Source organism: Halichoerus grypus, chromosome 9 (assembly GCF_964656455.1).
Source record: "Halichoerus grypus chromosome 9, mHalGry1.hap1.1, whole genome shotgun sequence".
In the NCBI taxonomy this organism is placed as follows: domain Eukaryota; kingdom Metazoa; phylum Chordata; class Mammalia; order Carnivora; family Phocidae; genus Halichoerus; species Halichoerus grypus.
Genome location: NC_135720.1, coordinates 97,942,556 through 97,965,298, shown reverse-complemented (window position 1 = coordinate 97,965,298; position 22,743 = coordinate 97,942,556). Strand labels below are relative to the sequence as shown.

The window sequence follows — 22,743 nt, the reverse complement described above, 5'->3', positions numbered from 1 at the left end:
CCAGTGGAGTTTCCCCCCTTTATTTTGCTGCTTTGTAGTTTGGAGACATAGCAATAAGGCCACTGCAGAAATGGCAAAGGGCTCCAGAGAAGCAGCTGAGCAGCATCCTCCCCACCCCCACCCCCAACGCCTCCTTCCCAGACAGTTCCCTAGTGAGGACAACAAACTGCACAACTCTAATACACTCAGCTACCATTGCGTCAAAGTGTTGTGACCTCAGGATCCAGGACACTTTCTGTGGACACGTGGCATTTGGTGGTGTGACCTAACCTCAGAATGGATAGGAACTCATCTTCTGAATTAGTTCTTTATTATCCATGTTAATAAATCAAAATGCCACAAATACAAAATGATGTATCATTCCATAGTGAATAAGTCACAGTAAATTTGCTAACACCCAGGAATAAATATATAAGCGGTAAATAAAGAGGTGTTTCATATTTGTATGCTTTATCACAATTTTGATTATTTCTGCCAGTGATCCATAATATTTTGAGTGGCCAGGCCTCATATTATTTATTTGGCTACCTCATTTCCACACTTCAGCCCCATACAAAGAAAGGGCGAGCGATATGTTATTTTTTTTAAGGAATGTCTATTTTTATTTATTTTGAGAATTTTGTAATAACATTTAAGAGTTGTGATGAAATCAGGGATTTTTCCATTAGGAGCCAACAGATTTGCAATGGGCCAGACCTAGAAGCATGGGCTCCCTAGCAGCACAATCAAATGCAGCATTTTAGACAATATGATCTGAGAATACCTGTATGAGAACTACCGAGATAGTTTGAATACAGTGCAGTTCCCATTTCAGCAAAATTGTTAAATTTGGCAATCATTGGATTCTAACCCACAGTATCCAAACCTTTTTCAGAATGACATGTTTGTGAGCTAAGTGACTGGGTGGTGGAGGGTAGAATCAAGGTCTCTCTCACCCAACCACATCCCAACATGACACCCACATGCATCTATATGTAGACATGACTCAAACCTTTAACTCCAGCCATGACATTTCTGCCAGGCTCCAGACACTCCCAGGCACCTCTACGCAGGTCCTGGCTTGGCATCTATGCCGACATGTACAAAATTAAAATCATGATCTGTAGCCTCCCACTCCAAAAGCTGTTCTTCTTGCCATCTCACTAAATAGCCTCATCATCCATCCAGAGCCCATGCCTGGGAGTCATCCTTGACACCCACACCATCCTAAACCAAAGTTGACAAATGATATCTTCACAACATGTGAAAGCCTCATAATCTACAGCCTGGGAAACTAAAACATAACCTACTAAACTAACCATCCCTGAAATAGATGTTTAATAGGCACATCAGTGTGATTCAGTGCCTGTTATTCTTCTAGAAGATAAATTGACTTTTTCAACCACTTACTTAAAGTATGTGGTAGTTCACTCAGAAAACAAACTCTAAAAGTAGGGGTGAGGCGGGAGGGGGCACAAGAGCCCCATCAGTCTAATCAGTAAGAATGTTCTGCCTGGGTCTATGACTCTGGCATTAAATTGTTTTCCTGAGAATTTTAGAAGGGGCCTGGAATCAGAGTTAAGACTTCCTTATAAATTTCCTTGGAAATTTAATCTGACTCTCTGGATTTAATTATTTAACAGGATTTTTTTTTCCCCAGAGAAATAATTTCACAAGTGGAAACTTGTTTACCTCGTTTACAAGGTCGTGGAAGGCAAGAGACGAAATGACAATTTATCAAGAGCATTCTGAAAACTAAAGAATATTACAGACATGCAAAGGTTAAGGGTTTATTCCATTTTGAAGGAAGTCGACATTACTACATATTGTTTGACAGGAAGAACATTCTTTTTCACTCATTGTCTTCCCAGCAAAATACTTCTCTACCTTCTGAAGCACAGGCCTCCTGGCATGAAGCAAGGTGCTTCATCCTCTCGGCAGTGAGATTTCCTTGTATGGTAACACTCCTGCTAAGCAGCACTACCATGACTTTTAAAACATGGCGTTCTCCAGCCACCCAATTGTCTGTGAAGTTGTGAGAATATCTGAAGAAAAAACACATGGAAAACACTCATCTGAAGATATTACTCCAAATCTGACTAAAATAGTAAGCCACTAGATTAGCATAATTCTCCTTTGGGAGTCTGTTTCTTTACAAACTCAGGTACAGAAGAGTTGAACTATGGGCACAAGTGTGTGAGAATTAGGTGCACTGCACCATAAGACGGAAGTTCTAGAGTCTTACAGGAAAAACTTATTCAAGAAGTCTGAATCTTTCAAACATTTTGTGCTTTGTAATTTTCTCATCAACACATCTAGCACTACTTAATGTCAAAAGACATCATGGAAAGACAAGCAAGTGTCTAGACGCCAACACAGTTAAGACCTCATCTGCTTCCGTCGAAACAGAGCCAAGCTGACATTCAGTACCTCAAGGGTGACCTCAGATGGAGGTCTGTATTGTGCACAGCTTCCACAGTGACAAGCTCTTCCATGGGTTTGGCACCCTCAACACCTATTCCGCCAATGATGACAACTTCATCCCCGGGGCGCCAGTCCACGGCATCCTCCAGAGCCAATACCGTGTCCCGGGCTGAGGTAGCTGCTCGAAGATGGGTGACAGTTACTTCTGGGAGCAAACCTAAAGCCGAGTGAGGAAAGCTTGCCTTTAGACATTTTAATAGTTAACATGAGTTTGATGTTATTCAGCCAAAGAATCCTGTGAAGGAAGAGTCTGGGAAAGCAAGCTTCAGGCTTGATGAGCACCAGTGCTTTTACTTTTTTTTTTTTTGGATATTACTTTTCTCATCTGTGACATGTTGCAATAAAAAATAATGCAGGATTGAACATGGCAGGGGGTGAAAAATACAGGAATTGGAGGCAGACTCAACTGACAATCGAATCAGTTTTGCCATGTTCTAACCAAGGGTAATATACTCAAGGATGGGCTCCGGTTTCCTTCCCCACAGAGTGGTAAGAGGATTAACTGAGAAAACTATGAAACATCTAGGTTGGACCTTGCACATAATAGATCTAAAACATATTTTAGTCTTTTCCTTCCTGGCATCACACTGTTTTGAGAATGAAATTTTACCACCTCTTTCTTATGCCAAATAAAAACAAGTGGCTATGAGAGTCTCCGATATAAAAGTTCATAACGAATCTCTAACCTGAAGACTTCAGCTCAGTTTACAGATAGAGTTAGTAGAATACAGAATCAAAATTACCTTGGATTGGTTGTCCTAAGCCCTGATGTATTAAATGATCCCTTCAAACTCTAAAGTGTGTGTGTCCAAGATGGCTTTGCTAAGCAAAGTTGAAGACGGGGGAACTTGAGACTCTAGAGATCTTGGTTTGTATCAGGGTCCAGCTCATCCATCTGATCCTACCCATGCCAGGATGCTACTGCTTAACTATCAAAGATTCAAGAAGGTAGTCTGTCTCCCAGTTTACTCTGGCCTTTCCCAACAAGGGTCAAGGCAAAGACTTTTTTCAAGCCATTATCTGAAGCAATAGTTCAGAAAACACATGGCTTACTCCCAACTCCTTCTTCTTTCCTCAGTACATTTCCTTCCTCCTTTGCAATAGATCATAATTTACCTTTAGCCCACAGCAACTTACTGTCCTCCCTTGTTGCACTAAAGTAAAGTAATAATACTTGAATCTCCAACTACAGAGGTAGCCGACAATAAATCATTTTCAAATTATTTTAAACTTCCCTCTTTATTTATGTGTCTGTGTGTGCATGGGCACTTGTACCAATAATGTTGTTCTAGGCTTAGAAAGGTCCCTAGGTTAATGATGTAATTTCTGAAGTTTACTTGGGCAATAATTTTATCTTGAAATAATTTACAGAGTTCAAAATTTCTAATTATAGGGCAGGCAGAAATTAAGACATAAATCATCCCAAAAGAAAATAACTTTAATTTTATTCCTTGTTTGTATGTTTTAACCTTTGGGAAAATAAAATAAAATAAAGTCTCTTTATATGTATATGCATACATATGCAAATTTCTGTGATCCGTTCTTGAATGTCTATACGGAAAATTTTCTACCAAGCATAGAAAATGTTTATCAAAGACAAAAATGCTCTTAAACTCTGTGATCAATTGTGCACAATACTAAATCAATATGCCAAAAACCCCTACTCTGCACCTACCAACATGCAAGCTTCAGGTAGCAGAACCAAGAGTAGGGACAAAAAGGTATTTCTCAACTAATCATTCTTATAACAGTCAAGTCAGAATGAATGAAAAAAAAATCACAGAATCTTTGAAGTGCATTTTTAACTATTAACATAAATATATGTCCTTTCAATTGTTGACAGAGCTTTTAGAAAGCAGTAAAATCATCTCATAACTTATGCACTCTCATGGCAAAATAACACCTGTCTATGTGTATGACCAAAGCATCAAGCTTGGATGTTTCATCAGTGCCTGCGTTGTATCTCCAGCTACATGGTAGATATTGACATTTGGATGAGCTACTGTTATCTCAAACTCACAAATGTCAAAATAATTATAATATCACCTGAGCTAGACCCTCTACAAACACCTTTTTCTCTTCCGACCATTCTGCCTTATTCTTTTTTTAAACTTTGCTAAGTTATTTTAGTTACATTCTTTTTTGTTTATAACCTGCAGTATCTACCTACAATACTCAGTAACAAAGCCCCAAATTCCCTTCCTGACTTTCAAGACTCTCCATAATCTGACTCTACTTGATGGTCTTTGACTCTGTAATAAACTCTCTATTCCAGGAAGCCCAGTCTGTTTACCTCTTCTCATTTGACAGGATCATTCCTTCCTCTATCCCTTCACCCATTTTACCCCTTCCACCTGTGTGCCTTGCCTGCCTTCCCTCATCTATTCTTCCAAAATGCAGCTCAAGCCCCACTTCTTCCATTGGATTTCAGGGAGCACTTCAGCCCATGGCTGATGTCCGCTTCCTCCTATAGACCTTGTAGCGATGTGGAGCTTGTACTGGAGCAAAAGATCTGTTTATATCTGGGATTTGGGCATGCCCAGGTTTGTGGCTAGACTGTGGGCCATTTGTCTGAGTTGCTTTGTGTGGTAGGAGAAGCTTACGCAAAGGAGCAGAGAGAAAAATAGAGGATGACAGGGTCTGTCTCAGATATAGGCCCTTTTTCCTGAGCCCCTGGATCCACGACTGAACCTGAGAAAAGGACCTGAAGGAACTCTCCAGATGGCTTTTGCACCTGAAGCTCCTCTGCCTGGAACTCTAGCACTAACTCACTCTGCCTCAGTCTTCAGAATGATGTTCATTTTGGTTCCTCAGAGAAGCCTCCAAGACCTCCCAAATGGGCCCAACCTTGTGTTATAATCAGTCCCATCACCATGTTCTTCTCCTTTCTAGCACTCAACACACTGCAATTTGATCTCTTACTGTAATTCTGTCTCCCCTACTGCACAAGACAGTAGGAACTATACCTACATTTGCTCACCATCACAGCACCAATGCCTATCACGGTGTTTAGCATATAATGGGTGTTCAATAGATGTGTACTGAATGAGGAAAATCATGACTGAGACACGGAGAAATAAGCACTCCAATGTTCTGGTGTCCAGGTGATCAGGTGGAACCCCAAGTGGCCAAGAGAGGTGGTCACCACACTTCATCACGGGACACAATACTCCCACATGGCAGGGTTTGACCAACTGGGTAGCAGTGAAAGCCTGCTCCCTTAGCACCCACGCTTTCAGTACTCTCATGGCAGCTACTAGCAGCAGGGACAGCACCTTCCTGAATGGATGACAATGACCAAGAAAGCCCAAAGAGGAGGTAAAGTGGATGAAAGAAGCCTCACGGTGACAGCAACAAACAGATTAGTTGATGAACTCACATGACATTTGTCATGATGACACCTATCACAAGCAGTCAGGAATGCTGAAAAACACTGGAGATTCTGCGAGAGTTGGGGGGAGGGGGAGGGAAATAGATTTTTTGTTGTCACTGCTGAAATACACACAGGCTGAGAAGGCTCGGAGGGGGGAGGGAGTGGCGGCCGTGCTGAGGAGACAAGCTACGTAACCTATAGTCAGTACCATATATTTCAGTATTAAATTATTCCGTAATTATCACAGTGCCTATGTCTTATCTCCCACCTCAACATTTACTACCTGAATGCACGGCCACTGCTTTATATGTTTCCTTTATATATGTCACAATCCCTAACCCAGTCCTGGGCTCACAATTAGCATTCAGCTCATAAGAATTTAAATTAACTATTTTGAATACTGCCTTCTGGATATTCACTTGCAAAATCCCATCAGATATATGCCTAGGAACGTCTGGGTGGCTCAGTCGGTTAAGTATCTGCCTTGGGCTCAGGTCATGATCCCAGGGTCCTGGGATCAAGTCCCGCATCCGGCTCCCTGCTCAGCGGGGAGCCTGCTTCTCCCTCTGCCTGCCGCCCCCTTGCTTGTGCTCTCTCTCTCTCTCTAACAAATAAATAAAAAAATCTTTAAAAAAAAGATATATGCCTAAGTAAGTATATAATATCCAATATGCTTAAAAGCAGAACAAACAATGCAAACATTTATTAAGAACTTAGAATAAACCCAACCTAGGCTAAGTCGTTTCACTTGAAGTAAGAACTGTTTGTTTTTTCTTGTTGTTTTTCTTTTGACAGATTAAACAGATTAGGAAACTGAAATGCTTCAGGGACAAGATTTGACAGTCAGGAGACATCAGCACTGAGTTCTGAAACCGGGGCTTCTGAGTCCAGAACCAAAGAACTGGACACATAATCGAATTGCTGGCCTCTGGAAATAACTCTAAATTAACTGTACCCAGATAGCTTTGATACTCAAAAAATTATTTTCCTTACTTCATAAATGTTATTTAAGTGCCTCACAAGGCAAACCAGCCAGCTTCTGTGATGAAGAAAGCGTTGCCCGCATTGTAAACGTGAGTCATTTCACTTCAAGAACTCTTAGAAAACCCAATTTGGGCACCTCTCTTCCTTTCTCTACCACAAATCAAAAAACATAAAAATACAGTTTAAAAGCTCAATAATTTATGAAAATGTTCAAATGAAAAGGGTTAAGCTCTTAATGTGTAATTTAATACAATGTTTAACCACTTTGGGCTTTCAACGTTGACCTGTTAACCAACAAACTATTCATTTACTCCCACTAAAGACTTCGACTCATAATTGTATTTCCTACAAATTATTGTCCAAGCATTTCAGTGCCATTCATCCGTAATTGCACAGTCCCAGAGAACCATCTTACCAAATGGGCATGGAGAGAAAGAAAATAATCTTTGTGGGTTAACACACTTTAAAATCACTAATTGCCCTCTGTTTATTTTGTAGGACTTCAATCTTTATTCCAAGTGAGTAACTGCCAAGACCTTCCCAAATCACTGGGGGTGGGGAGGTAGTGAAGGATGAGGAGAGGAAGGGAGGGAGAGAGAGTGAGGGGAGGGGAGAAAGGAAAGGAAGAATCATTTCATTAAAATAATATTCACATCAGAATAGAAAGATAAAGGAACGCACAAAAGAACCAGAAATATTTTTCTGAAATACATGCAAATGATTTCCCCCTATTTCTGCATGCAACTTCACATTATGCATAGCAAAACGATGAATGCTGTCTTGTGTGTGTGTGTGTGTAGATGAATATTTCTCATGCACTGGAAAGACAGACATGAAGAAAACAGAGTCCCTGTTTGCCAGAGTCCATGACCAGTACCGGAAATGGACAAAAATCACAGATGTACCGTGTTAAGTGTTAAGACAGAGGGACATCCAGGGTCTACTGCTGCACAAACATGGAGCACCAAGCTCACACAAAAGGAGGAGTTGTTTCTGGGATTGCTTCCCAGAAGAGGTGATGACTGATCTGGGTCTTTAAGAATAAGTCCTAGTGGGCCAGATGACAAACCAGGCAGGGCACTCCAGGCAAAGGCAATGATATATACAATGGTGTGGGCCAACGTGACACATTTGAATAGCTGCTATATGCAGCATGGGCAGAATGCACATACACAGAAGGGGGCATGCTGATAGAGTGAGAGTGTACCCGGGAAGGCGAGCAAGACCCACTCAGAAAGGGACTCCCAGGCCCTCCCAAAGAACTAAGAGTTTATCCCAAAAGTAGCCACCAAAGGAATACTTGAGATGGTAACAACGAAATCACACTTTTGTGAGACCAGTGATATTTTAAGACCATGAGTATACAAATCAAACCGAGGAGAGAGAATCCTTGGTGAGAAAATGTACTCACTGCATATTTGGGAGAATGAGAAAAAACCTGAGTCAAGTGCTAAGATAAGCAAGAGCCAGCCAGGGGGCAAGAGGGAGCTCTATGTGTTCCAGGAACGAAATGGAGATAGGAGGTTCGGGAGAAGACAAATGAGATGGCACGGTGTGACTGGGCAAGATGGTGCAGGACCTTGTTGGAGTGTTTTCAAGAACTTAAATCTAACTTAAAATAATTCCGTGATCAAATTTCTGTTTTTACAGGTCACTCTGGCTGTTGAGTGAAGGGAAGGGAAGGGAAGGGAAAGTAAGAAGTCTATGTAGCAGGCTGCTGCAGTAAATGGAGAAGGATGAGTGCAGTGGTTCAGACAAGAAGTTCAGGAAGTTTGACTAAGGGTTAGGCAATGCATCTGGAGACTATAAAAATTTGAGATCTCTTTTGGAGAACCAAGAGGACTGGATGATTGGATCTAGACATAAAGGAGAAGATGCCAATAATACCTCATAGCCCCATAGCAGAAGCAAGTTGGTAGATAAACAGGGGCATCTGGGGAAGAAAATGAAGAGTCCATTGAATAAACATTTATTGAGCACCTACTATGCTATGTCCCATGTGCTCTTCTAGCCACTGGGAATATAGTAGTGAGCAAAACAGTCAAAAATCCCTGCCCTCATGTAGTTTATATTCTAGTGGCATTCACTTTTAGACATACCACACTTTAGATGACCATTTTAGGCAGGTTACATTTTAGATATTAAAGAGAATATCCAAGTGAAAAGTCTGGAGCTCAGAAGAGATGTCTGAGGTTAGATAAATAAATATATAAACAGATGTTAATCCATGGAAATTAGTGGGATTGCTTGGGAGGAAGTATATAGTTATAAATGAAGACTATCCAAGCCTGAGCCCATGGGAACATTGTCATTCCAAAATTGAGTAGATGAGGAGAAACCTAAAAGGAGCAGTAGAAGGAAGAAAACCAAAAGACGAAGATAACACACTTGCCAGTAACTAAACAAAACAATGCAGAAACTCATTCCTCCCCATCTCCTTACTCTGTTATTATTTTTAGGGTCTGGGCACCCCTCTCAGTGTCTCTTGTCCTTGAGTCCTATTCCCCACTGTTCATTTCATCTCTCTTCCTGCAGAGTAGCAGGATATGAGCTTTGAGGGGAAAGAGATGAAGAGAAAACCCAGCCCTTCTACCATTTCTCATTTCTCCCTTCTTCCTGCTAGCTCCTGGCCCAAATTCTCTAGTCATATAGTATCTCCAACAACAGGAGGAGGTGATGAGTAACCAGAGAAACTGGGGAAAGGCTGACTATGACTTATGATTCCACCTTGCATCTGAACTGGTTCTCTCTACTCCCAGAAACCACACTGCCAGAAGTCTGCTTCTGGGCCACAGAAGCCACTCTGAGGGCAGAGGGACTGAGAGCACCCTCTGTTACTAGTACTCAATAAGAAAAGAATTAAGATAGTAGAGCCCCAATGGAGAGAGATGTGTCCCCAGCATCCCACAGTGGAAATGGACTTACTTTCCCACACAATTAGTCTTATACTCAGTGGTCAACTGCTACACTCCCACTAGCATTAGACAGCAAGGAGATTTCGGTGAAACTGGCCTTTGAGAGCTCACCTGGATCCTTAACCACAGGGTTATCCGGATTTCTTTGAGAAAAATGCATCCTAAGTTCCAGACAACCATCTCACAAAGAGAACTCTTTGAACTCAAACCATTTGTGAATTGGAGGCGATCCAATTTACTGTGCTTCAGAAGAAGAGACTGTGACATTAGCGTTAATAGAAGATTATCTAGCAGACCAAAGAGGAATGGGGCATTTTTCATGTACCATTTCCCTCTGCCCTTGAGAACCACTTGCTGTGATATCTCTCCTGGTTGAAGACAAAACCTGGCCCAGGAATCCTGCATGAGCTCAGCTCTGTGTCTGTACTGGGAGCCTTTGGCATCATTACTGGTTAATCTCTGGTGATATTGACGGAGCAGGGAACATGTGCCTGTAGGAAGAAGAAGGCTCAATGGAGCAATCCTCTAAATGTGCAGATCAGCTGACTGCATCCACAGCTGAGCAGGAAACATTTCTATACTGTGATGAAAGGGAATTGGGCATAGGCTGTTCCCAATGCTGAGAAGAAGTCTACCATTTTGTTGGCACAGGGTTTAGACCAAGGCTAAGCAAGGTTACTTGGATGGTGCAGTGAGCCATGCTTTGATCGAAGGCCTTTTCTAAGGCATAAAAGAAAAGCTAACCTGGTTTCTACTCAATCTGAGCTTTACTATTGCTACTGTGATTAAAAATAAGTGAGAAGAATATAAAGATAAAACTCAACATACCCAGGAAATAGTGAATTGTAAAATATGTGGAAACAGCTATAACACTGTTCCTAGATCCTTCAAGGATTTCAGGCCAATTAAACAAATGGCATTCTTAGATCCTATAGAACTGTACTGGCCAGTCCTTTACTCAGAGGGGCAAAATCCTATTGGTCAGAGCAAAAGGCTTCTATAGCATGCCTTTAATTCCCACTCGTATTCATTGTCCAAAAAATTTATAAAACTTCAGGTATATTTCAGACCAGATAGATAGTATTTTTTATAATCATTGCTACAGTTTATGGTTTGGAGTGGAGGCAGCAATGAGGAAAAAAGGGCTAATTTTTAATAGCATAATTTCTTTTTAGAAAAGCAATTGATAACTGTTTAATATAAAAATATAGAGAAGCTAAAAGAAGATAATAAAAGCATCCACAATCTTACTACAACAGATTAATAAATATCTTTTCTTTCCTATCCCTTCTATCCTATGTTCACAAGTTGACAAAATTTCACATATAAATAATTAATACTATACATACTATAGAATGATGTTATAATTTTTGACATACCATTTTTGTAAATTCTCTTTACTTAACATAGTAAATATTGATATATTAATATATTCTCTTTACTTAATCCTATACTTAATGATAGCTGTATTATATATTATTTAACATCATAATGGTATCATAGTACCTCATTTAAAAGATGTGTATTTTAGGGGCACCTGGGTGGCTCAGTTGGTTATGCGACTGCCTTCGGCTCAGGTCATGATCCTGGAGTCTCGGGATCGAGTCCCGCATCGGACTCCCTGCTCAGCAGGGAGTCTGCTTCTCCCTCTGATCCTGCCCCCTCTCATGTTCTCTCTCTCTGTCTCATTCTCTCTCTCAAATAAATAAATAAAATCTTAAAAAAAAAAAAAAGATGCGTATTTTATATAGTAATCCCTTATTTCTTTATACTCCATTTTTTCCCAATATTTTGCTCTCATGAACAATGCAGACATGGACATTCCTGAGCACAATTTTTATGCATGCTCACGGTTACCTCCTTAGAGCAAACTCCTAAAAGTGGCATCGCTATATCGAAGCATATACCTACTTTTAAGCTTACTGATATAATTACCAAATTGTCTTACAGGAAGACTCACAACTTCTACATCCACTAGCAGCACATATGAGTGTCAGTTCCTCAGACTTTCTACTACTTTTTTTTGGTCTTGGTCAATTTGATTGTTAAGGGAAAAAAAAAAAAAACACTTTTGTTTTAATTTGCATTTCTTTGATTACCAATAAGAAGGTAGAAGAAAACTCGTAAAAACAAAAAAGAATCTCTTTTCTGTCAACGTAGGACAAACCTGAGCCCCCTCCTCATGTACTCAGATTACCTGGATATTTAATTCATGATACAGTTATGCCTATTCACATTCTTTGCCAGATTTTAAATTTGTTGGGTGGGGGGATGGGGAGGCTGGGTGATGGACATTGGGGAGGGTATGTGCTATGGTGAGCGCTGTGAATGGTGTAAGACTGATGAATCACAGACCTGTACCCCTGAAACAAATAATATATTATATGTTAATAAAAAAAATTTTTTTAAGACATTAATTTGTATCTATATCAGATAAGAATTTGGCATGTGATAAAGGTAATATTTAAAATTCTACGGAAATGTTGCTGTATTAGTTTTCTATGCTGCTGTAACAAATAACCACCACATTACTGTCTTAAAACAACACAAATGTATTACTTCATAGTTCTGAAGGTTGGAATTCCAGTATATGTGCTGCCGAAGCGAGCACTGAAGGTTGGAATTCCAAAAGTGGTTTCACTGAGCTAAAATCAAGGTGTAGGGAGGATTGTTTCCTTTTGGAGACTCTGAGGAAGGAAAATCTGTTTCCCTGCCTTTCTCCACTGCTAATGGCCACCTTATATTCCTTGGCTTGTGGGCTCTTCTGTCTTCATGGTGCATCCCTACTATCTCTGTTTTTTTCAATCCCATCCTCTTTTTTTTTGCATGACTCCTCCTGCATCCCTCTGATAAAGACTATGGTACTTACATTAAGCCCATCCAGGAAATCCATGATAATCTCTCCATTTCAAGATCTTTAACTTAATCACATCTGCAAAGTTCCTTTTGCCAAATAAGGCAACCTTCATGGGTTCCAAGAATTGTGACATGAACATATTCTGGGCCATTTTTCAGCCTATCACAACTGCACTGTTGAATAAATAGTATCGAGAAAACGTACTAGCCATTTGAAGAAAAAATTAGGTAATTGACTTAAACACTGTATCAAAATAAATTCTAGATGGATTAAAGCAGGAGTTGGCAAAATTGTTCTGTAAAGAACAGGATAGTAAATTGTTTTGGGTTTGCAGGCCAGATGGTCCGTGTTACCACTGCAGCATGACACGGCCATAGGTAATACCTAAACACATGGATGGGCATGGCTGTGTGTAATATAATTTTGTTTACGAAAACAGGCAATGGGCCGGATTTAGCCCATGGGCCATACTTTGCCAACCCTGAATTAAAGACACTAATGTGGAAAAATAAATAAAAGCACCAGGAAACAAATAGGTAAATTTTTATATGTCTATATAGGAAAGGGTTTTCTGGGGTGCCTGGGTGGCTCAGTCAGTTAAGTGTCAGACTCTTGATTTTGGCTCAGGTCATGATCTCAGGGTTGTGAGATCCAGCCCTCTGTCCAGCTCACACTGGGTGTGGAGGCTGCTTAAGATTCTCTCTCTCTCTCTTAAAAAGAAAAAAAAGGAAAGAGTTTTCTAAGTGTGAAAACAAAGGCAGAAATCATAAAAAAAATACTTGTAAACTTGCTATTATACAGGTCAGAAAATGCCATAAAAATATTGAAAGTAAATAACTAGGAAAGAAACAGGTTCTTTATGCCCCTATCAAGAATATTACAAAGGGGGAGGAAGAATATTACAAAGGGAGCCAAAAGGTGTACAAGGCCCACCTGGAATCCCAAAATAACCTGAAAAATTAAAATTGAGAAGATTGTTCTGGAAACCTGAAAGGAGTATCTTCAGTTTGTCTTTCTGCCACAGGTGAACACCAGCCATGTGTATGCAAAATAGAAGTGAGCCATGGGTGTCTTAAGTGTATGAAAAGGATGGAATGAGTGTTACCATCCTGTCTGGGCACAGTTTCATAATCTGTAAGATGAAAGTAATAATTCCAGTCTTTGCTACTTCACAGAGTTGTTGTGAGAGTTAAATGAGAGGAAAGAATGGGAAGTGGTTTTGAAAATTATAAAGCACCAGGATCTAGGTAAAATCCAATTTTAACAAATACTGAATATAATGTCCAATTCAATGATACTCTTCCTCCATGACCAGGCTGAAAGCAATACTATTAATAGTACTGCTTTGATGATATATATGGAAGAATTCTCTTTGAAGGAAAAATCACAAGCTCCAGCCCATGTAACAGTCCATTTACTTAGCAACATTGAATTTCTTTTGATACTAAAAAATGTAAAAAATGTCAAGTCAAGACTATTATTAACCATTTGATAAACTAAAAGAAGGTTACCAAGACTGGAACACTGCAGTGAGGCAGGGCAGAGTAAGAGGGGGCTGGAAAACATGGCAGAAGGAGTAGGCAGGAACTGCGTCAGGTAGAACATTGTAATCATGTTAGAAATCTTGGGACTTCAAATCAGAAAGCACTGGAGAGCTTTGAGCTGCAGCATGATATAAAGAGTTCCGTGTTTTTAAAAGATCACCTTGGCTCCAGGGTAAACAATGACCTGGAGAGTGACAAAAATGGCAACTAACAGATAAACCAGAAAGTTTAAACAGTAGTCTGGGCACAAGTTGGTGGTATCATGAAGGAAGGTGATAGTAATGGGGGTGAAAAGAAGTAAATGGGTTCAAAAGTTATCCAAGAATTAAAATCAGGACTTGATGATGGACACAATATGGGAAATGATAGAAAAGGAGAAATCAAGAATGACAACCAGCTGATGGATTACTAGAAAACAGTAAATACCATTCCAGCCTTCTTAGAATAATAATGAGGCAGCTTCATCAAATCAAAACTGTAGGTATATGATAACAATGAAAATAAGTAACATCTACTGAGTAGTTGCTTGATGTTTGTCCTTGTGCTAAGTGCTTTACATGTTTTAGTTCATTTAAACCACATAGCAGCACCATGCGAAATGTTTTTGTTTTAATTTTATTTGGTGGACAGGGGATTGGCAGAGCCACCTGGGGCTTCATTTTTCCAAAATTGGGTTGGCTTTTAGTTGGAGGCATGGGCAAGGGGGGGTACCCAGGACAGTAGACAACCCCCAAGGGTAGGATAAGAACTGGGGCTGAGCCTTAGGTGGGTTCTTTGTTCCCAGTGCTCCCCTGCACAAGCTCCCTCCCCCAAAGGCTCTATGGCAGGCACAAGAGTGGGGAGGCTGGGAGGGACCACAGTGGTTGTTCACTTGGACAGGACAGCAGACGACTCAGACACCAGCCTCCCATCACAGGTCTCGATCTTCTTCACAACTACAGCCTTAAAGGAGCTGCCCTGGCTGAAGGCACTGGAGTCCCTGCCAGAGTCAAAGCTCTACTGGAAGAAGCTCAGGCCATAGTTGAGGTCAGGGCTTGTGAGCCTCCCATAGGCCGAGCTCAGGCCACCTGAGTAGCCGCTGGTGGTCTTAGTATGGATACTCACGTTCTGTATCCCAGACTCCAGCCAGCTCTCTTCACCCTCCAGCAGCTTGCGGTAGGTGGTGATCTCAATGACCAGGGCCAGCTTGACATTCATGAGCTCTCGGTACTCATGCAGTTGCCGTGCCAGGTTCTGCTTGGCTCACTGGGGAGCAGCCTCCAGCTCAGCTACCTTGGCATTGGTATCCTTAATGGCCAGCTCCCTGTGCTCTCAGCATCAGCTATGGTGACCTCCAGGGAAGCCCTCTGGCTTTTGAGGCCCCTGAGCTCCAGCCTAATGTTGGCTGATGTTTCGGTTCATCTCAGAAATCTCCATCTTCTGAATGGATAAAGAAGATGTGGAATATATATACAATGGAATATTATGCAGCCATCAAAAGGAATGAAATCTTGCCATTTGCAACGACATGGATGGAACTGGAGGGTATTATGCTGAGCGAAATAAGTCAATCAGAGAAAGACATGTATCATATGATCTCACTGATATGAGGAATTCTTAATCTCAGGAAACAAACTGAGGGTTGCTGGAGTGGTGGGGGGTGGGAGGGATGGGGTGGCTGGGTGATAGACATTGGGGAGGGTATGTGCTATGGTGAGTGCTGTGAATTCTGTAAGACTGTTGAATCACAGACCTGTACCTCTAAAACAAATAATACATTATATGTTAAAAAAAAAAAAAAGAAAAGAAAAGAAAAAGAAGATAGCAGGAAGGGAAAAATGAAGGGGGGGAAATTGGAGGGGGAGACGAACCATGAGAGACTATGGACTCTGAGAAACAAACTGAGGGTTCTAGAGGGGAGGAGGGTGGGAGGATGGGGTAGCCTGGTGATAGATATTAAAGAAGGCATGTACTGAATGGAGCACTGGGTGTTATATGCAAGCAATGAATCATGGAACACTACATCAAAAACTAATGATATAATGTATGATGATCAACATAATAAAAAAAAAACTCCATCTTCACATGCGAGAGGTCATCCCCATGCTTCCCATCCAATGTCTGCAGCTCCTTGTACTTGATCTGGTACATGGTCTTGGTCTCAGCCTGGCTGCAGTTGGTGATTTCCTTGTAGTGGGCCTTGACCTTGGCGATAATGCCATCCAGGTACAGGGAGTGGCTATTGTCCATGAACAGCACCACTGACGTGTCCGAGATCTGGGACTGCAGCTCACGGATCTCCTTTTCATACAGCTGCCTTAAGAAGCTGATCTCACCAGTCAGCCCTTCCAGGAGGAACTCCAGCCCTACCATGTTCATGTAACTTTGTCCATATCCTTCTTGATGAGGACAAATTCATTCTCCATGTCTGCATGCCCTTTGATCTCCTCCTGTTTATTCTTAAAGTCCCCCACTAGCCCCTGCATGTTGCCACGCTCCACCTCCAGCTTCAGCTTCTCCTGGGCTACCGTGTGTCTGGCTGCCGCCAAGGGTTGTTGATATAACTCTTGAATGTGTTGCCCATGTTGCTCCAAGCAGGTTTCTGCTGCTGCAGGAGGCTTCACCTGGACTCCAGAATTTTGTTCTGCCACTCCAGGTACCACAACTTGTCAGTGAAGGAGGCAAACTTGTTGTTGAGGGTCTGGATCTGCTCCTTGTCCTGGGTGTGCACAGCCTGGATGTTGGGGTCCACCTCCAGCTTAAGGGGGCTCAGCAGGCTCTGGTTCAGTGAGACAGCCATGATTCCCCTCATACCCCTGGCCCTGTCATAGCCTCCAACCACACTCATGCTGGTGCCCAGGCCACCCCGGAACCTGCTACCCACCCAGGAGAAGACGGAGAAGCTGATGCGTGTGCCAGGCGCTCTCATGTAGGAGCGGCTACTGAAGGCCCCGGGGCTGGAGGTGGACATCTTGTAGGACTTCTGGGTCACCTGGATGACATGGTAGAGGCTGGAGTGGAGGCTGGGGTGGAGGTGAGTAGGCTGAACCTGACAGAGGTTCATGAAGGAGCCAAGAAGCTGTTTCTAGGTCAAAATGTTTCAGAATCATCTCTAGTTTATAGATATAGAAACTGCAACATTGAGGAATTGACTTTTTCAAGTTCCACGAGATAATCAGTGGTAGAGATAGTATTTGGACCCAAGCAGTCTACTTCCAGAGCCTAAACTCCTGACATTCATCAAGAGAAAGATGAGTGAGTGAGTGCTCTATAACTGAGTCAGGACAAGATCATCTGGAGAAGATGGAGAATGTCAGCGAAGATTCTCATGTGCTAGCAGGAGAAAGTAAACTATAGAAATCTTGAAAGAAAGAAATGGATCATAGAGCTAGCTATTTCCCCTTGGGAAGTTATGTGTCAAGACAGGAGCCTTGCTAGCTCCCTGGATTATGTGTCCAATGATAGAGAGTCAGTTATAGAAAATGGGATCCATTTTAGTGACTGTGATGGTAAACTGTATATGTCAACCTGACTGGGCTAAGGCCAAAGACAACTGGCCAAACATTATTCTGGTGTGTCTGTGAAGATGTTTCTGGATGAGATTAACATCTGAATCCATGGACTAAGTAAAGCTGATTGCCCTCCCTAATGAGGATGGGCCTCATCCAATCCATCAAAGACCCGTATAGTACCAATAGTACAAAAAAGGCTAAGTGAGAGGGAACCCCTGCCCAACTGCTGAGCTGAGACATTGGTCTTTTCCAGCCTTCAGATTTGGACTGAAACACTGGCTCTTCTTGGGTTTCAAACCTGCTGGCTTTTGGACTGCAACTTACAGCATTTGTTCTCCTAGTTCTCAGGCCTTTGGACTCAAACTAGAACTATATACATCAGCTCTCCTGGATCTCCAGCTTGACTGACTTTGGATCTTGGGACTTCTTAGCCTCTATAATCACATGAGTCAATTCCTTATAATAAATCTTATTATAGGGTGCCTGGGTGGCTCAGATGGTTAAGCGTCTGCCTTCGGCTCAGGTCATGATCCCAGGGTCCTGGGATCGAGTCCCGCATCGGGCTCTCTGCTCCTTGGGAGCCTGCTTCTCCCTCTGCCTCTCTCTCTCTCTGTCTCTCATGAATAAATAAATAAAATCTTTAAAAAAAAAATAAATAAATAAATAAATAAATAAATAAATCTTATTATAATCCACAATGTTAGGGTTCTCAGGATAAATAGAACTAATATGACCTATCTATCTATCTACCTAACTGTTGATAGGATGAAGTAGTGAAAATAGTACCTAAGGCCTTAAATTTCCTATCTAAATCCTTATGGTTCCAAAGTTTTCTCTAAATATTTTTTATAATATTATTCATGAATGAATAAGTCACTGTGTTAGCCAGTGTTCTCCAGATAAATAGAACCAATATGATATATGTATGTATGAAAAAAGTTTAGAACTATAGGGGTTTACATAGGAAATGTAAGGCCTTAGGTATTATTTTCAGTACTTCATTTTATTAACAATTGGGATTTTAGAAGGAAGTAGCTCACAGTTTGAAAAAAATCTATTGTTCTAAATTGAAAAATATCTTCCCAATTTATCTTTGTGTGGTCTAAATATTCTACACAGCTCTCTTCCCTGCCTCCCCCTCAAGTCCCCCAAAGAGGTTGCTATTGATCAATCATTTCTAGAGTATACATGGCACAGCCCTAGGGAATGGAAAATTCACCAGGCCAAACAAAAGGGAGTTTCTGCTTTCACCCTCTTTTCCCTCACAGCGATAGGGAAAAGGTTCAGGAGGCAGCTCCTTCAAATCTGCCCCTAATCTAGAAAAGCCTAAAGTAGATAGGCCAGACAGGCTCTCTCCCGAGCACTGAGGCAAGTCTGCTCTCTTCTCTTTTTGAACTCACTGGCCACACTGGACTTACCTTTTGTCAATCAGCAAAGCCCCCAGTGTCTTATATGGCCTTAGAAGTAAAGAAGGAAAGCAAGCTTGTTGCCCAGCCCCTTCTACCTTAGTCAAGAAGAATTAGTCACATGATATATCATTGCTCACTAGAGGTCCTCTTTTGGCTTAAGCCAAGTCCTAATACAGTTGAGCCTTGAACAACATGGGTTTGAACTGCATGGGTTCACTTATGCAGAATTTTTACACTACAGTACTGTAAGTGTATTTTCTCTTTTATGATTTTCTGAATAACATTTTCTTTTCTCTATCTGACTTTATTGTAAGAACACAGTGTATAATATGTATATTATACAAAACATGTGTTAATTGACTGTTTATGTTATCGGTAAGGCTTCCTTCCAGTCAACAATAGGCTATTAGTAGTTAAGTTTTGGGGGGAGTCAAAAGTTATACACAGATTTTCAACTGTGCAAGGGATCAGTGCGCATAAGCCCCACATTGTTCAAGGGCCAACTATACTCAGGATTGATGCCTTTGCTGGCCATTGCCTTTCATGTACATATTTACACAAAAAAGTGACCAATCCAAATCAAAATTCATGTGGTCCTAGATCCCCTAACTGAAAACTATCTTAAAATCAATGTCATTCTTTTACTAACACTTTCTAGCCATAATCAAATCTAGAAAATATCACAATGCTATTATATATTCCTTAATTCTAAATTTTCAATTAATTGTGTTTCTATCAACTGTGGCTTTGGTTTTGCTTAGTGAAGTGACTTGTTGGTTGGGGTTTTTTTCAAGCCAAACTGAAGAAATCAGAATTTGTTTGCTATCCAGTAAAATCTTATTAATTTATAATTTCAAATTAGTAAAAGTAGTAAAAATGTGGCTTTGGTTTTGCTTAGTGAAGTGACTGGTTGGGTTGGGGGTTTTTTCCAAGCCAAACTAAAGAAATTGGAATTTGTTTACTATCCAGGAAAATCTTATTAATTTGTAATTTCAAATTAGTAAAAGTAGTAAAAACGTTAGATTGTCAAATGTTTAAAAACTAGACAAGCCATTGTTTTTACCTGTCCATTCTCTTATTCTGGTTAGGTAACACACCTCTAATGTCAAACTATCCTCCCTCCACCTCAGACAATGTCATTCTGGGTGGTTGTCCACACACTTGCTCCCTCTTGGCCCAAAGAATACCACTTCTCTAGTCATAGTAGTGGTTTTAGTGATAGGTTTCTGACCCAAACAGGGCCAAAGTTAATCCTGAGGATTTTGCTCAAGCTTTTCATTCAGTCGTTCACACAACATATATTTCTTGAAAGCCTACTATGAGTCCAAGCACTATTGTAGGTAATAGGGATGTTATAAACGAATTTAAAAAAACAAACAAACAAACAAACAAAAAAAACAACGGGAAACTCCCTGCCATCATGATGTATACATTCCATTAAGGAAGTCTCTAGAACAAGTACAATAAATATGATAAATAAACTGTATATAGTGCATTAGTGTTAAAAGCTAAAGGTGAAAAACAGAAGGAGAGATGTGAATGTTGATGGAGGGAAATGTTGGAATTTACTTAGGGGTCAAATAGCCATTGGAAAACAGTCGCTCTTTCATCTGGAGCTGCAGAGACCTGTTTCTACCTCCAGGAGAGGAGAGCTTGATTGAAAATGACACCAACTTGGGGAGCCTGGGTGGCACAGTCAGTTAAGTGTCCAACTCTCAGTTTTGGCTGAGATCATGATCTCAGGGAGCGTGAGATGGAGCCCCACACTGGGCGTGGAGCCTGCTTAAGATTCTCTCTCTCCCTCTCCTTCTGCCTCTCCCCCTGTTCACATGCACATGCTCTCTCCCTCTCTCTCTCAAAAGAAAGAAAGGAAGGAAGGGAGAGAGGGAGGAAGGAGGTAGGGAGGGAAGGAAAGAGGGAGGGAGGGAGGGAGGGAGGAAGGAAAGAAGGAAGGAAGGAAGGAGAATGAAAGAAAGAAAGAAAGAGAAAGAAAAGAAAGAAAGGAAGGAAGGAAGGAAGGAAGGAAAGAAAGAAAGAAAGAAAGAAAGAAAGAAAGAAAGAAAGAAAGAAAGAAAGAAAGAAGAAAATGAAAGACAACTCAAAGGAAAGCAGAGCCTAGAGTTGTGATGAAACAAAATCCTAACAACTTCATTGGAGCACCTGGACTCAGCTGTGCCTCAAGTTTTGTTTTTGGTTGTTTTGTTTTGTTTTTTCAGTTATATGAGGCAATAAATACTCTTATTTTTTTTCTGAATTGGGTTTTCTGTCACTTGCAACCAAAAAAGATCTGACTAATGACAACACTTTCAGGTATATATAGAAACTTAAAGTATCTTACAATGTGTTTCTAAGTGGGGTTCCTGCTGTACTTGGATTATTGAATAGCTAGAACTCATTTCTAATTAGCAGTACGCATTTACATGTAAACACCTAAATTCCTAAAGACCTTAAAAACAGCAGGTTCACTTTAACGTGTTTAAACAAGTTCCTTAAAGTGTGGTTTATACTCTTAATCTAAGGACCTCTTTCGTATAGACTGTTCCAAGGTCACTCTTATCCAGATCAAGGAATTACAGATTCTAAGTTATCTCAGTTAAAAAAATCAATTAGATTTTACCAGAAATATTTCTGCCATTGTGCATTGGATAGTTGTATTTTGGACTTTTCTGAAGCATACACAGAATAAAGAAAATTCTCACCTTACCTTTCGTTGGTGGTGTTGGTTATATTTTGAGAGACATGTATGTAGTTGAAGACCAATCCTCATCTGCTCTAAAGGGAGAACCAGTTATCCGTCACTGGCCATCCTACCATGCTAAGGGTTCCAAGTTAACTTGACTGCACAATGATGATCTGCTAAAACATACCAGCTGACCAGAACCCCAATGTTGTACTGAAGTTTGTTTGAATTTAAGATAACAGAAGGCAAAGAATAGGTGTTAAATTTTCCCCATCCTTCTTCCTCCATTTCTCCCCTCAATTTGATCTTACTTCCTTCCCATCCCTAAATCAAAATGAATCAGAGCAAAACACACACACACATAAACAAAAACACAAATATGAAAGGTTGCTTTCTCTTCAACCCAATATCTCTTGGGGCACCCTTTCATATGGGTGCAAATGTAACAAATTCTGAAGTAGGACTTCTATTCTCCCAAACCAACAAAGAAGGCCCAAGCAGGAAACAAAGAGATGATAAAGGCCTCACACTGTAAGTGAGCCATGAACAGTTAGGGAGCAGACATTTCCTTGGGGCTTACAAAAAGGAGACTAATCTGACTCTGCCATCTGAGCCATCCCTGGACAGACCCCACCTCAGGCTATATGAGCAACAAAAAGAGGACATTCAAAGGAATTCTCAGAAATGGGAGTGAGTCATCAGCCTGGTAAATGGGACATGGCCTTTTCCTCTCCTTCTCTTAGAGGGAAGTCTGAAGGTACTTCTTTCCACTTAAAGAAAAAGGGCTTCAAAAGTACCAGGCATAGGGTTGCCAGCAAGAATAGGAGACTGGCTTCTTTTCCCCAGGTTGGATGTCTGCACATGCAGCATATTTGCTGGACTGCCCATGCCTATCTGAACAGGAGAAAGGATGATTAGAAAAAGAGAACTGAGCAGGGAAAGGGGTGGTGAGTGGAACATCTTGGGTGTGCAAAGATTGGTAACTTTCTTCTGATCAAGTGGATTCTGGGGAAGGTAGCTTGCCTTG

General features: G+C 41.0%; 1 protein-coding gene and 1 pseudogene across 1 annotated transcript in view; both read right to left on the bottom strand.

The window, feature by feature from the left end:
- The window catches only part of PKHD1 (PKHD1 ciliary IPT domain containing fibrocystin/polyductin), a 443,829-nt gene that overhangs the window by 263,658 nt on the left and 157,428 nt on the right, over positions 1–22,743 (bottom strand). Inside the window, exons 37-38 of the mRNA XM_078054411.1 lie at positions 2,410–2,620; positions 1,867–2,024 (exon numbers count right to left, since the gene is read on the bottom strand). Coding sequence (XP_077910537.1) covers positions 1,867–2,024; positions 2,410–2,620 — 369 coding nt within the window. The remainder of the gene's footprint in view (positions 1–1,866; positions 2,025–2,409; positions 2,621–22,743) is intronic.
- LOC118528571 (keratin, type II cytoskeletal 8-like) lies at positions 15,004–17,136 on the bottom strand (annotated as a pseudogene).